We start from the raw sequence: 13961 nt of genomic DNA, 5'->3' as shown, positions 1-13961 counted from the left end.
TGTTTGTTCTAAGAGATTTACATATAATTTTAAGTCATTTATAAAATGTGCAAAATTTGGTTTACATTGAGCCCACTTCTTCTTATGTATATGGAATTTTCCTAACAAAATAAACAAATGTATAATATGTTGTTCTTTACAATTCAAATGTTCGTTTTCTGTATAAAAAAAAGTACATCAAATATACAAATTTCTATCATACACTATTTTTCTGTTAATCTTTCATAATAAAAGTTCCCGTGTTGCGCCGTACAGTCCTGGCCTCACTTTTTGTAGGCAAACCCCGGAAATCATTTTTTCACGGTAGATTTTCGATTTATGTGTAAAATAAGATTTGTGGTTAATATTACAGGAAGAGAGTTTCACGTTTTGTTCTACAACGCAAATTATACACCACGCATTCATACAGCAAACTGCTTTTTGAATACATTGTGTTTTTAAATGTGTACTACGAAGTGAGGAGTTTGTAATAGGCTATACACCTACTACTGCTTTTAGCTAAAAGAAAAATCTCACTACTCAGGCTGTATTAAGTGGTTTGAATTCAATTTAAATGACTGAAAGGTTGTTTCTTCAATAATTTACGTCTGCATCATCGAAACCAGTAATGTAGTTTTGTTGCTAGCTGATGGTGCTGTCGAAAACAAAACAGAAACCACTGCATTCGACGTTGCGCACTTTTATTTCCCCCCAAAATACATTATTTATTAAGACATTTGCTGAAATAACCACAGGTTAAAAATTAGGGTTGAATTGAACTTGCTGTAGGGATTAGTTACTATTGCCTCCCGATTATTTATAATGTGTATACTTTAAAGTAATTATAACTTTATTAAATCAAATACAAATACTGCATGCGAACCACAGAATGTAAACAACAGTGAAACCGTAAGCACTGCCATATGTAAATCATTTTACAATAGTGAAGATGATATTGTCTGCCATTGCGAGCTAGATGTTCTTGATACAAACCTGTTTCCCTGCAGCCCGAATTTTACGTTTGTAATCAACGTTTTTTTTTTCTAAAGCAAACATCACTTTAGACACCAACCATTTCTTGCATTTCATTTTTAAGTTGTAATTTTTTCCATCTCTTATTTTTTGGTCTGACGTTAGTATCTATTGGCAGATATTTCATTAATCATCTGCCTGTTTTGTTATATTGTAATAATAATGATGCAATATAAACATTTAAAAAGTTGTATCCAAGTATACTCAAATATTTTCAAAGAACTTAATTTTCCACAATTCCTAAAAATCATTCTGTTAATGACATGTCGTAACCATAAATCACCTTTATAAAACGTTTCCAATGGGTGCTGTCGTCTACATGAGCAGACACCGAGTTCTAGTCTGAACAGATAATCGGTTTCATGGGCCAGGCGGTAAATGGTTTCAAAACTCTGGGCAGAAGTCCAACACACAGTGTCAGTTGTTCTGTGTGCCATGCTGCTCGAACTGGCAGTAATGTTGAAGATTACTGGCAAAAACAAATAGTTGTACATCACTAAAATAACATGTATTTGCTACCCTATACGCAAGACTAATTAAACTCGTTTTCACTGCAGGGTTTAGGTGAAAGTTCTTCTAAATTCAGTGTAAAAAAAAAAAAAACGAAAATTGTAAAACTATAAAACAGCAACAAAGACTACATATTTTATGTTAATGTTAAACTCTAAAGACAGATTAAAAAATAAAATACAACACACACAAACAGTACTGGGGGGAAGGGAAGGAATTTTAATTTTTTGACAACCAACCATGGGCCAGGCGGTAAATGGTTTCAAAACTCTGGGCAGAAGTCCAACACACAGTGTCAGTTGTTCTGTGTGCCATGCTGCTCGAACTGGCAGTAATGTTGAAGATTACTGGCAAAAACAAATAGTTGTACATCACTAAAATAACATGTATTTGCTACCCTATACGCAAGACTAATTAAACTCGTTTTCACTGCAGGGTTTAGGTGAAAGTTCTTCTAAATTCAGTGAAAAAAAAAAAAAAACGAAAATTGTAAAACTATAAAACAGCAACAAAGACTACATATTTTATGTTAATGTTAAACTCTAAAGACAGATTAAAAAATAAAATAAAATACAACACACACAAACAGTACTGGGGGGAAGGGAAGGAATTTTAATTTTTTGACAACCAAATTAAACAATCTTTTAGTACATACCAAATCTTACCAAAAGGGCTTTCAGCTTCCATTTCAAGTGACATTTTCAAGGTTGGGATAAATTCACAGCCAATTGTTCAGGATAACCAAATTTAGGAAAAGGACTTTTACACATTCCATTAAAATAAATGTACTTTTTATTTAAAGGGTTAAAATATAATCTGGCATTTCTGGAGGTAAAACGCAGCATCATTGGCTTCAAACATTGGCCCGTGGAGGAAAGACCAATGCCTTGGGGCAAATGCAACACTGCTTTATTGGACTCTGGATAAAGGGCAAAATAATGAATTATAACAACGCAAAAATATTACAATTATTTTTCTACTTGCATAGGCAACTCAAAAACAAAATGTATAAAAGTCCCTTTCAATTTCAAAATGTTTTATTTTTTTTTACTTGCCCCTACACAGTGCCTTATACAAAATAAAAAATATTATGTGCAAGATCACTGGCAACAAAATCACACAGTGCAGGGGTTTTGACGCACTATAGGCAAAATTCTCTCTTTTTTTTTTTTTAAACAAAATATTTTTCAGCATTTTAAAACAAGCCACGTCCTTAGCGTGACTTTTACATTCAGTGTTATTACTAAAAAATACTTTATCTGCAGGTTTCAAACATTCCTGCACAAATGTACAATATGCTACAACATTTTATACATTTCATTATTTACATGGCTCTATTACACACATTAAATCTCATTAGCTTTGTTTTGTCATCTTTAAGATGGCTATTAACATCACGTTCTGCAAGAGAGGTAGTTTCCACCACACTCAAAACGAAGTGGGAAGGGGTGCTTCATGACACATCCACAGTTGAAAGAGCAACATTGTCTGAAACTTTTGAACACAAATGAACAGCAGTGCAAGAATAACAAGTGAGAAAGGGCAGTGTCTAAGATGTCAGCCGCCTGCCTTCTTATAAAACAATGTAAACATGTCCTCACTGGACTTGCGCCCTATTTCTCAGTTCCCCCGTGCCATAATACACACATTCCATAAAACGATGCTTGTATCAAAACAATCACAGAGCAAACAAGGCTATGAGACGAGACCAGAGAAAACATCCGTCCTATGTTCTCGCATCATAACCCTCCTCCGCATATTTGCTCTGTAATCGTTCCAAAAGTACAGCAAAGTCAAAAAATAAAAAATAATTTTTCAAAAATGATTTGTCAACCAAAACCTTGATATACACTAATGCCTTACCCGATGATTTATGGCACTTGTAACCAGATCTGGTAAAGGAAGGGGGGGTTCCAACAGAAAACTGCTGATTACTTAGCTTTGGTAAACATTAAAAAAAAATCACACAGTTTTCTAAGCTATAACATAAGGGATGCAAAAAATAATAATTAACGCTGCAATAGAGCTTATGAACCTTGGTGAATTTCAACACCTATAGTGCAATGCGCACAGCGCCATTAAAAAAAAAAGTACAGGTGTTGAAAGCACAAGGTCCATTGTGCCACCTCATTAGGCTTAAGGGTTCGTCAAATGACCTATGTTCACTGAAGTTTGTTCCCCTTCGTATTCTGTTCACTTAGGTCTCCCTGCAGAACGAAGTCGAGTGGCTTTTACTTCCCAAAAAGCAAAATAAAAATAGATACCTGGAAATGCAGTATGCACTAGAACGCTACAAATGCTGCTGTGCTTAGCACCAAGAGGTTTCTGACACTCCCTGCATGATTAAAACTCAAGTCGAGAGTGCGCATCAAACCTCAGCAAGCGAAAAACAATGCGAGATTTCAGAAAGGAAATGGTGTTAATTTTGTCTACTCCTAGGCATGGTTGAGAAGAAAAAACACACTGTCACAAACAGCCATCAAAAAAAAGAACAAAACAAAACAGGAGCATAACAGAGCAATGAGTTATTAAGGAGGACATCCAGTTCAGCATTTGTCATGGCATACGGCTCCGCTAAAAGTTCTCACCCGCCCCTTAAGGCCACAGCGACGTAATAACTAGGAGTGGTTTCTTTTTTTAATGTAGGTGATGGACATCAGGAGCAAAATCTGCCTGCCAAATGGTCATCACCTAATTAAGATGCAAATCTAAAAATAGCTTTAAAATATATTACGCAGCTGGAGCATTTAAGAAGAGGGTGAGATGCCAAAGCAGAGCCTTCGTTCATATATTGGCTTAAGAAAGCAGCAGTGACAGAACTTCTTAGGCCTGAACCTTCAGGAGGCTCTTTAACTGAAAGGTCATCATCTCACGATGATCGCAAGCGCCCATGGGAAGAGACACCCAGTGGCTCGGGGGCTTGGGTAGCACACTTGGGGATGGGGGCTCACTAAACTTGGCTCCAGCATAGTTCTGACCACACTGAGCTGACAAAAGTTTGCTCAGATGGGACACTGTACCCTCCCAATTCTGGTCATAAGGTGTGGCAAAACGAACTGAGGCATTCTTCATGTCTACAGACGCGGCCTGCCGCGCCTCAGGAGACCAATAATAGTTGGTGCCCTTCTCACCCCTGCGATGGCTGTGGTGATGGGGCACCCCTAAGGCTCCTGAGGAGGCGGAATGCACCACTCCATTCTGGTCTAGACTTCTCTGCTTGCCCCTGCCAATCTGGTGGCTCTTCTTGGGCACTGGGCGATCTGGAATGTTGTATCTCTCACCACCTCCCATACTGCTTTGACTGAATGTCACCTATCAGAAGACAAAGAACTTGTTTAATGAAAGGGCAATAAATACACTTTGAATTACAATGTTTAAATAGTGCAAATTGCTTTAAAAACGGGCTACTAAACGGCCCGTGTAGCAGACTGACAATAACAACGGGCTACGTGCAGCGCGAGACAACAAGCGCGTCCCCGCCCATCCCCCACTCGCTTCCTCTACGTACCTCTCTGTTGTAGAAAAGTTGAGTGCGTGGTACTCCTCACTCTTTAATTTCTCTTCACCAATCGGGCTCCAGGTCCTCGAAGTAGTTGATCTACTTCTCGCTGCACATCTGTGTCCAGCAAGATCTGAAGTTTTCATGTGCCAATGAGCGTTGTTTTGTCGTGTAAACGAGCTGAACATGAATTCACCTCGGCGCACGGTGCTCAAGAAGCCGTGAATCTAACAAAAGAAACCATTTATGTCACCAATAATATTTGCTAAATGCATTCGATTTAAATAATATTTAGTAACACTTATTATCTTCACGATTATTACGTCCCTATATAAACTAGTTGTTTGTGTAAAGAGTGAAAATGGCAAGAGTAAAAAAAATTAGTTCGGGTCAAACAATAAAACAATGTTGCATATAATCTGTAATTTAAACAATGCTATATTTAAACCACGAATAGTAGGAAATATTTTGTGAATATGGTATTACATAACATCTAATCTTCCTCGATTATGCTCAATGTCTTCACGGTTGTTATCGATTAAAAAAAGCACATTTTCAGTATGTTCGGAATTGCAGATCATTTCTATAATGTTTTACTAAAAACTTGTTTCAAATGATAAGAAAAATTGGTATTATGTCATGTTTTCTAGCCCCGGACCAAAACAAAGACTCTCGTACTCAACATGGCGTCAGTACCGTCGACGACTCCCAATGTCTTTAACGCAGTAGAAAACAACTTACCGACTTCCTCAGGCTTTGATGGAATAAGCCCTTCGTCTTCCCTTGGTCGAGTCTGTCAGCTGTAGCTGTTTATGGAAAAAATATTTCCCGATATGTGAATGTTTATTCAAATCTGAGGCTACAGCGGAATGGTATTGTCCTCCTTCTCTGGTTTGTCTCCGTCTAACAACAAAATGGATCCTCGACAAAGCCTAAGTAGTTCAGATTTGTGGTGTGCCGACCAATCAGGGAGCAGAACTGCTGACGCGTGACCAATAGGAGCGAAGAACACGCCTGTTGCCATCCTTCCTACGTCACCGAGCGTTACGTGTTTGTTTGTGGGGAATTTTGGTTTTCGCGTTACTGTAATAACTCGAAGGCATAAAAAATGATCACATGGCTTCTTCCGGTTTGGTTTAATCTCAAAACGCAAACACTTAAACGTTAACCTACTAATAAATGTCCATGGCGGCACATCATCGAAGGGCACAACACTGGTGTATATGCCTTGTCAAATTCTATTAACAGTGAAGCAGTTTTTAAAGGCTTTAGATGTCCAATTCGCTTATACAAGAATAGTTTTTAGGAATATTACTTTTAAGAATCTGATCTACTTGAGTAAACTTTCAGACACTTCCATATGTTGTGGAAAAGATTAAAGAATACAGAGATAAAAGACAAAAAAGAACCGAATTGTGAGCATGTCGAGATGTTGTTAAATCCATTGTATATAACCTAATAAAATAGACACTTCGCAGACAATATCACAATCACTGGAAAGGTGTGAGTGGGATACAGGAAATAGGCCTAGCTGGTCTTGAAACCAAGAAACTTGACACATTCTTTAAGAAGTATAGGCTACACACCACCTGCTGGCATGTGACAACATAGATAAAAACCTGTGAAGTGGTATCTATTGCCAAATGACAATGGGAGGAAAACTGTTTGAAAAGCTACAGATAAAGGTGTTATTTTGGGGGTGTATCTTCATAAATCAATGAATGGCTTGGAGGAGGCATATGGGCCATTTGGTGTTCTTGAAACAAAATGTCTGCTTAGATTGTTTATGGCACTCCAACTCTGAGAATGTTTTAAGTTGAACAGCTGTAAGAAGACAGATAACCATTATCGGGCCAAATTTAAACCTTCTACCTGTTAACCTGTTTCCAACCTTGTTTTATCTGAACAGGTCTAAATGAATTAAACGGAAACAATCTAAGCTAGACTTATTTAGAAAAATACAATATGTAGTTGCCTTATGTTAAGAGATTTGTTGTTTTGACAAATATTTTAACATAACATTTTTATTCATGTTTTATTGTGGCACAGAACTAGGTTTTGAAGCATGTTTTGGGGAGTTATTACATTTTGCAGATATGAGTTGTGATGTCTCATTAAACCGTTGTGACAATTGCACAGTTTAGAGAATGTTAATTAAAAAAAACATTTAGTAACTTTTATTGAAGGAGGCTAGTCTTGTTTTAAACATTTGAAAGTTGTCAATGTTTATAATTGCTATTTATGATTGCTTTCTCATTTAAAATTCCTTCATATGTGGATTAAATAACCTACTCCTGCTTATTCCTTAAGCAGACCTGTTGCATAATGTAGCGCTTGTTTGCCTGTTTAATCAAAATCCTTATTTGGTGACGGAAGTGCACACCCTCTGGGTGCAACATTGGTTTAAAGCTTTCCAGAGGGCTTGGCCTAAGTTTGTATCCTATGTTTGGAAAGTAGGTCGGGTGGGAGGCTCTTGTCGGTCAAACACGATTTGAGAAGAGGTCAAATGACCAAATTTGACAATGTTGAGGGAGAAACATCTACATGCACACAAAAAGCATATACTTTTATGACAGGCCTACTACTGTTACACTCAAAAGACAAATCATGTAAAGTATTTATTATGCATAGCAAATGGCTGCAATATAACAAAGAGTGAAAAATTTAAGGGGGTCTGAATAATTTCCGTACCCACTGTATATGTTAAAGAGCTATATTATTGTATATGTTATGGTATATTATGGTCAATTTATTCATAAATGGCTAAATATATGATAGATAGATAGATAGATAGATAGATAGATAGATAGATAGATAGATAGATAGATAGATAGATAGATAGATAGATAGATAGATAGATAGATAGATAGATAGATGCCAGCTTTCGACACATTCTCATACTTGAGCCAATTTGAAGTTACTTCACAAGCGCCATCTGTTACTTAAAAATAACACTACACTCAATATAGTTACAGAGTTACAGACAATATAATTTCAAAGATATCACAGGCGGACATTAATTTTTCCGTTTGGATATTGATGACAGGCAGATTTAAATTTGTCATGTGTGTACATTAATGAGGAAAAAAAATAACTTAAATGATTTTAGCAAATGGCTGCAATATAACAAAGAGTGAAAAATTTAAGGGGGTCTGAATACTTTCCGTACCCACTGTATATGTTAAAGAGCTATATTATTGTATATGTTATGGTATATTATGGTCAATTTATTCATAGATGGCTAAATATATGATAGATAGATAGATAGATAGATAGATAGATAGATAGATAGATAGATAGATAGATAGATAGATAGATAGATAGATAGATAGATGCCAGCTTTCGACACATTCTCATACTTGAGCCAATTTGAAGTTACTTCACAAGCGCCATCTGTTACTTAAAAATAACACTACACTCAATATAGTTACAGAGTTACAGACAATATAATTTCAAAGATATCACAGGCGGACATTAATTTTTCCGTTTGGATATTGATGACAGGCAGATTTAAATTTGTCAGTATATTGTGGGTTACACTCGCCCAAGAATAAAACATCAACATATTTATTTTTTTATTCATTAGTACTATGTTTTACTGGGAGCTCAAAGTGTTTTGTTTTTTACAGTTCCTCACAAAAATGGCTTCTCAGCCAAAGCCTTTCAAAGAGTAAGCAATTACAGGGATGAAAATGTATAAAAAATTGGGACAGCTGCAGTGAGAGGTAACCGATATTTTACTCCACCATCTGCTCTCCATGATCAAATTTGTGAAATAGGTCAGCAACAAGACGAGGAAGATGTAATAAAGAGAATTGTTTCGCCATTTTACCCTATTGTCATCTTGTGGTGATGAGAAATTTTAGGAACTCTGAGACGCACAGAGGTGGCATTGAGCTAATCCGCCTTGGGAAGAATATGTTACAGAATAAAACGTTTTAGTGTCTTTTGTTAAATTATTAAAATGATTGTTGACAGAGGGAAGAACGTCATGAGGAAGCTGTGGTAAAAAGAAATATTTCAGCATTTATTACACGTATGTCATCGTGTGGTGATGAGACACTAAGGTTCCTCTTTGGTTGTCAGTTTTCATCTCAGAGAAAAACAGCTTTGGTACTTTCCATCTGTTGCTTTTCTCTCCTCAATAATGTGTCCTCCTCACTTCAGTCTCTTTAATCATCTGCATACCTGCTCAGAAGTGAAGAATACAGCACAGTTCATTCCCTAACAGCTGTCTGGAAGGACATAATAATGAAAATTTGGTTCTCTCTTTCCCTCACTGGGGGTGTGGTGTATGCTCTTGTGTTGAAATCAGAGGTTTGAGATTTGTGAAAGACCATATCTGCCAACAGCAGACAATTTTTACCAACAGCAAAACACGACGGTAAGAACCAATTCATTTGATCAATGTGTAGGCTATGCAAAAATCCAGTGTGAAATTAAACAACTCTAATGGGTACTAATGAACAGCAGTTTTTTTCTTGTCTTTATTTGTAAGCCATATGTCATAGTGTGTTATTAAATGACAAATATGTTTTTAAGAACTTCCTACGTTTCACTTGTGAGTGTGAAAGAGCTGTAGCCTGATTACATTTTTGTGACACATTTTTATTGCATACAGTATGTTTTTTTTCGGTGTTTAAGTTTTCAAATAACAGCAGCTTCTGAAAGCAAAACTGTGTTTTGTAAAGACCTTTGTCTTATTTTGTTCAGTTCAAACCAATATTGGCATTGGCACGATACACATTGTTCTAAAGCACCTTTACAGAAAATAGGAAACTTAAGGTATAAAGTAAAATCATGCCTTTTGACCCCCAGTGAGCCACCAAAGGTGAAAATGGTTAGGAAAAAATACACGAGGAAGGAATATTGGGAGGAACCAAGACTCTGAGGGGAAGCCCTTCTGTTGGAGCTAACACCAGAAGTAGCTTTAACTGAAAATTTTCCAATATTTTCAGAAATTTTAAGAACATTGAGATGGCATGGAGCTAATATGCCTTGTGATGAATATGTGGGAGGATACAAAGAATAATATTATTGCTTCTTGTAAGGAAAGGATAAATAAAGTGAAAGTGGAAGGAGGGAACAGTGAAAAATAACCTCTAAGAGCAGGCTTTTTCATTTAACTATTTACCAAACTAAACAGATTAGTCTTTATTCTATACTTAATCAAAGAATGTGTCTGCTTTCTGCACTATGCTTGTAAGGTAATTACAGAACAACAAAAAAATTCCTATGCTTAATCTTTTCTATGCTCTTTTTTTTCTCTAGTGGATAATTGTGAAAATACGAACTATTTGTCAATCCTTCTCTTGTAATAAACTCGTGTCGTCTTTTGCCCAGCAGGGGGCGTTATCTAACATTCTAATCTATTGAACAGTTTTAGGGCACAGTGACCAGTAGTTTATATTCAAAAATGTCCTGAATAGACATGTGGGACAGGCTTATTATTTTACATTAAGGATAACTTCACTTCTCTTCCAAATCTAAGCCATGTAGTCTGAATAATGCAGTTTTATTTATAGAGTGCATTAATACATGTTGCTTGGAGACATGTTCGACTTTAAATGGGTTTTGTGAGTGTGGTTTATCTCTCTTAATCATGTCATATTCAGAACTTCAAATTCAAACAACTTTTTTTCATGTTTCTATTGGCAGTAGTCACATGAGGCACATGAATAATTGTGTCTGCTGTTTTTTAACCATTTGTCATTTATTTATTTTTAACAGACCATTTCTGTCCTGGGGAAAATGGAGACAGAATTGGAACAAAATCAAGAAGCTACCACTGCGCTTTATTTAAATGAAAGTACACCAAACATTACAAACATAGGTATTATTTCTCATAAAGATTTTCTATGGTCTGTCTTTTCAAGTTTTGTTGTGACAAATATACTAGTTTGCACATTTAAACATTACAAAATAAATAATAAATCAACAAACACTACCGTTCAAAAGTTTGGAGTGAGTAAGTTTTATTTAAAATTAAATTTATTCTTTTATTTAGCAAGAAAGCACTACATTGATGAAAAGTGAAAGTAAAGACTTTTACATAAAATAAATACATCTACTTTAAATAAATGCTGTTTAATTAAGGAATTCTGAAACAAATATAAATAAATGCAAATAAATGCAGCCTTTGTGAGCATAAGAGACTTCAAAAACATTAAAAACCATACTGATTCCAAACTTTTGAATTTATTTAAAAAATAACTGTAATTCAAATATTAATTAAAAAACATGAAAATATTTTAAATATTGATAAAATGATTGGAAGCAAAATCCCCAGAGTTGATTTAACTCCGGGGATTTTGCTGTGTATATTAATTGTTCATCCTAAAAGGTGAGTAAATTTTGATCCGTACTGTTACAGGTGCAAGCTTGTGCAACAGCCTAGAGTGTTACATGGTCCTGAACGAATCAGAGAAGAAAGCTATTAGCTCAATCTGTTTGATAGCTGGCCCTGTGACATTCCTGGAGAATATTTTGGTCCTGTTGGTCATTGCAAGCTCCACCACTCTGCGCAGACGGCCATCGTATCTGTTCATCAGCAGCCTGGCACTAGCTGACACCTTTGCCAGCTGTTTCTTCACCATCAGTTTTCTAGATTTCCATCTTTATAGTAAGAGTGATGGCCCTAATATCTCTCTGTTCAAGCTGGGTGGTGTCACAATGGCTTTCACTGGTTCTGTGGGAAGCCTGTTGCTGACAGCGTTGGACCGTTATCTCTGCATCTACCAGGCTTCCAATTACAAGGTGCTACTGACACGCACTAGAGCCAAGCTGGCTATTGTATTATTATGGTGTACAACGGTTATAATTTCATTTCTTCCTCTGATGGGTTGGAGGTGCGCAACCGAGTTTCATCCTCCGTGCTCCCTTCTCTTCCCTTATGTGGATGATCACTACCTGGCCTTCTGGACGGGCCTACAACTTGTGGTGCTCTTCCTTATCATAGTGGCTTATGTCCTCATCCTGTGGAAAGCAAATCGCCATGAAGCAGCTATGGGTGGACCAAAGTCGGGGAGGCAGAGCGTGAAAGGACAGGCTCGAATGCGAATGGACATTCAACTTGCACGTACCTTCAGTCTGATTCTCCTAATCCTTGCTGTTTGTTGGCTGCCTGTCCTGTCCTTTATGATGGTGGATGTCACCGTGATCCTTACAGACAAACAACAACGAATGTTCGCTTTCTGTTGCACGCTTTGCCTGGTCAACTCGTGTGTAAACCCGCTTCTATATGCCCTACGCTGCAAAGAGCTGAGGGCAGAACTGTTTGCATTGTTGGCATGTTGCAAGGCATGCAGGGAACGTACGTTGGGAAACACTCGTGGCCAAAGAAAGGAAAATGGTTCTGGGATTAGCAAAAAGAGCAAAGATCAGGCTGTTAGTGATAGTAACCCAGATACTATTTCTGAAAGCGTAGACAAGCAGTAAAACAGCACATAAATATGACTTAACGTCCTTTTCGTATTAATAATTTGCCAACTTTTAATACATTTTAAATCAGGATTATAATTTAGGTTAGCATTCATTGTATGAATATTATAGATGTGTATATATATATATTTTTTTTTTGTACGTTTCCCAATTCCAGAAAACATTGTTTTGTGATATGAAATTGCAGGATATCAAATAAATAGCAGTGAAAAATATGAAAATATCAAATGAAGAAGGTTTGCATACTAACGAGAACTTAAGAATTTTAACGTGCACAGACACACATGGAATTTTACTGCTTGAAATACTCTTTATAAATTGTATTTTGTATATTTTTAGGAGTAGAATGTATTGAGACGACTTCATTTGACACGTTAAGAAAGACATTAGCTATATTTTAGCTAATATATTTGTAAACAGAATGTGTTTTAAAAACTATTTAAAAATCTAAAATATTTTATTTTTTAGGAACATACAATAGGTCTGCATAATGTGGCTATTGTGATCAGCTATCCATGTATAATGTTGTTTCTCTAAGCACCTTTTTATAGTAGTGAAATCAAACCTATAAACACACATTTAGAACAGCTGACTCACCAGCTACATTTTGACCCAAGCGTAAAAGACGCCAAAATATATATAGATTACCCTGTGAAACAAAATACCTTCAGCTTTATTGATGACTGCGAACAAAAATGTTGCTTCACACTGCTGTAACTGTTATGATACACTAAGTATATTCTTATATGTTGGAAAGAGTCTGCTATGAATGCAAAATGCTATGTAATTGTTATGTTAATTTCTTATATTAACTTCAAGTTGAAGAAGTTCTGCTGTATTATTGTATTTAGACCAAGTACTATATAAAATACTGTATGTCATGACTATAAAAATGTACTGCTACATTGTTTAATAAATGCATACTTACTTTACTCTAATTAATTGTCTAATACATCAATAAAAACATTTTCTAGATGTCAACCTTCAATTTATTTAAACAGCATTGTTTGAGGAGCTCTATATTGTTTTAGACATATTTATGAAAATTGTATTAATATATCAACTTATCTATTTAGCAATTTGGCCTACAAAATTCTGTGCTATTTTTCATGTTTTACTTTTTATGGTACTTTCATTGGATTGGGTCAAAATTGACAAATGTTGGTATGTGAATAAGTGTGATATTCATAAGGAGTCAAAAGTGTGAAATGACCCCACCCACACTGTGTGTCTCTACAGAACATATAGGTGGTTTAAATGTGACGAGACGGTAAGGAAATGATTCCTTGTGAGTTGAAAGACTGCTTTGAAACCTAACAGTAACCAATATGCAAATCCTTCAGAAAAATGGCCATTTGCTAAATAAACTATTGCACTCAAAAAATGTTGATCAGAGTCATAAAACTGCAAGGCACCAATCAGGATTAAGCTGTTGGAGGAGTGGGCATCTGAGATCAAAGCTTCTCAAATTGAAAGTTTTGTTTCTAAGAGTTATAAAATA

The 13961-nt window shown here is 36.0% G+C and overlaps 2 protein-coding genes across 2 annotated transcripts; one reads left to right on the top strand and one right to left on the bottom strand.

Moving 5' to 3' along the window:
* Positions 1-2571: 2571 nt before the first annotated feature.
* On the bottom strand, positions 2572-5932 carry LOC107597121 (proline-rich nuclear receptor coactivator 2-like). Its single transcript, XM_016288059.1, has 3 exons — positions 5762-5932; positions 5030-5247; positions 2572-4833 (listed from the first exon to the last, which is right to left on the bottom strand). Exon 3 carries the CDS (start codon positions 4810-4812, stop codon positions 4345-4347), a length of 468 nt encoding a protein of 155 aa, XP_016143545.1. The 5' UTR covers positions 4813-4833; positions 5030-5247; positions 5762-5932; the 3' UTR covers positions 2572-4344.
* Positions 5933-9380: 3448 nt separating this feature from the next.
* LOC107597120 (cannabinoid receptor 2-like) lies at positions 9381-12459 on the top strand. The gene is made up of 3 exons (XM_016288058.1): positions 9381-9404; positions 10751-10853; positions 11394-12459. Exons 2-3 carry the CDS (start codon positions 10772-10774, stop codon positions 12455-12457), a joined length of 1146 nt encoding a protein of 381 aa, XP_016143544.1. The 5' UTR covers positions 9381-9404; positions 10751-10771; the 3' UTR covers positions 12458-12459.
* The last annotated feature ends 1502 nt before the right edge of the window (positions 12460-13961 follow it).

This window comes from Sinocyclocheilus grahami, unplaced genomic scaffold (assembly GCF_001515645.1).
Source record: "Sinocyclocheilus grahami isolate Dianchi unplaced genomic scaffold, SAMN03320097.WGS_v1.1 scaffold228.1, whole genome shotgun sequence".
Taxonomy (NCBI): Eukaryota; Metazoa; Chordata; class Actinopteri; order Cypriniformes; family Cyprinidae; genus Sinocyclocheilus; species Sinocyclocheilus grahami.
Note: the sequence above shows the minus strand (reverse complement) of the source record. Positions and strands in the feature narration are given on the sequence as shown.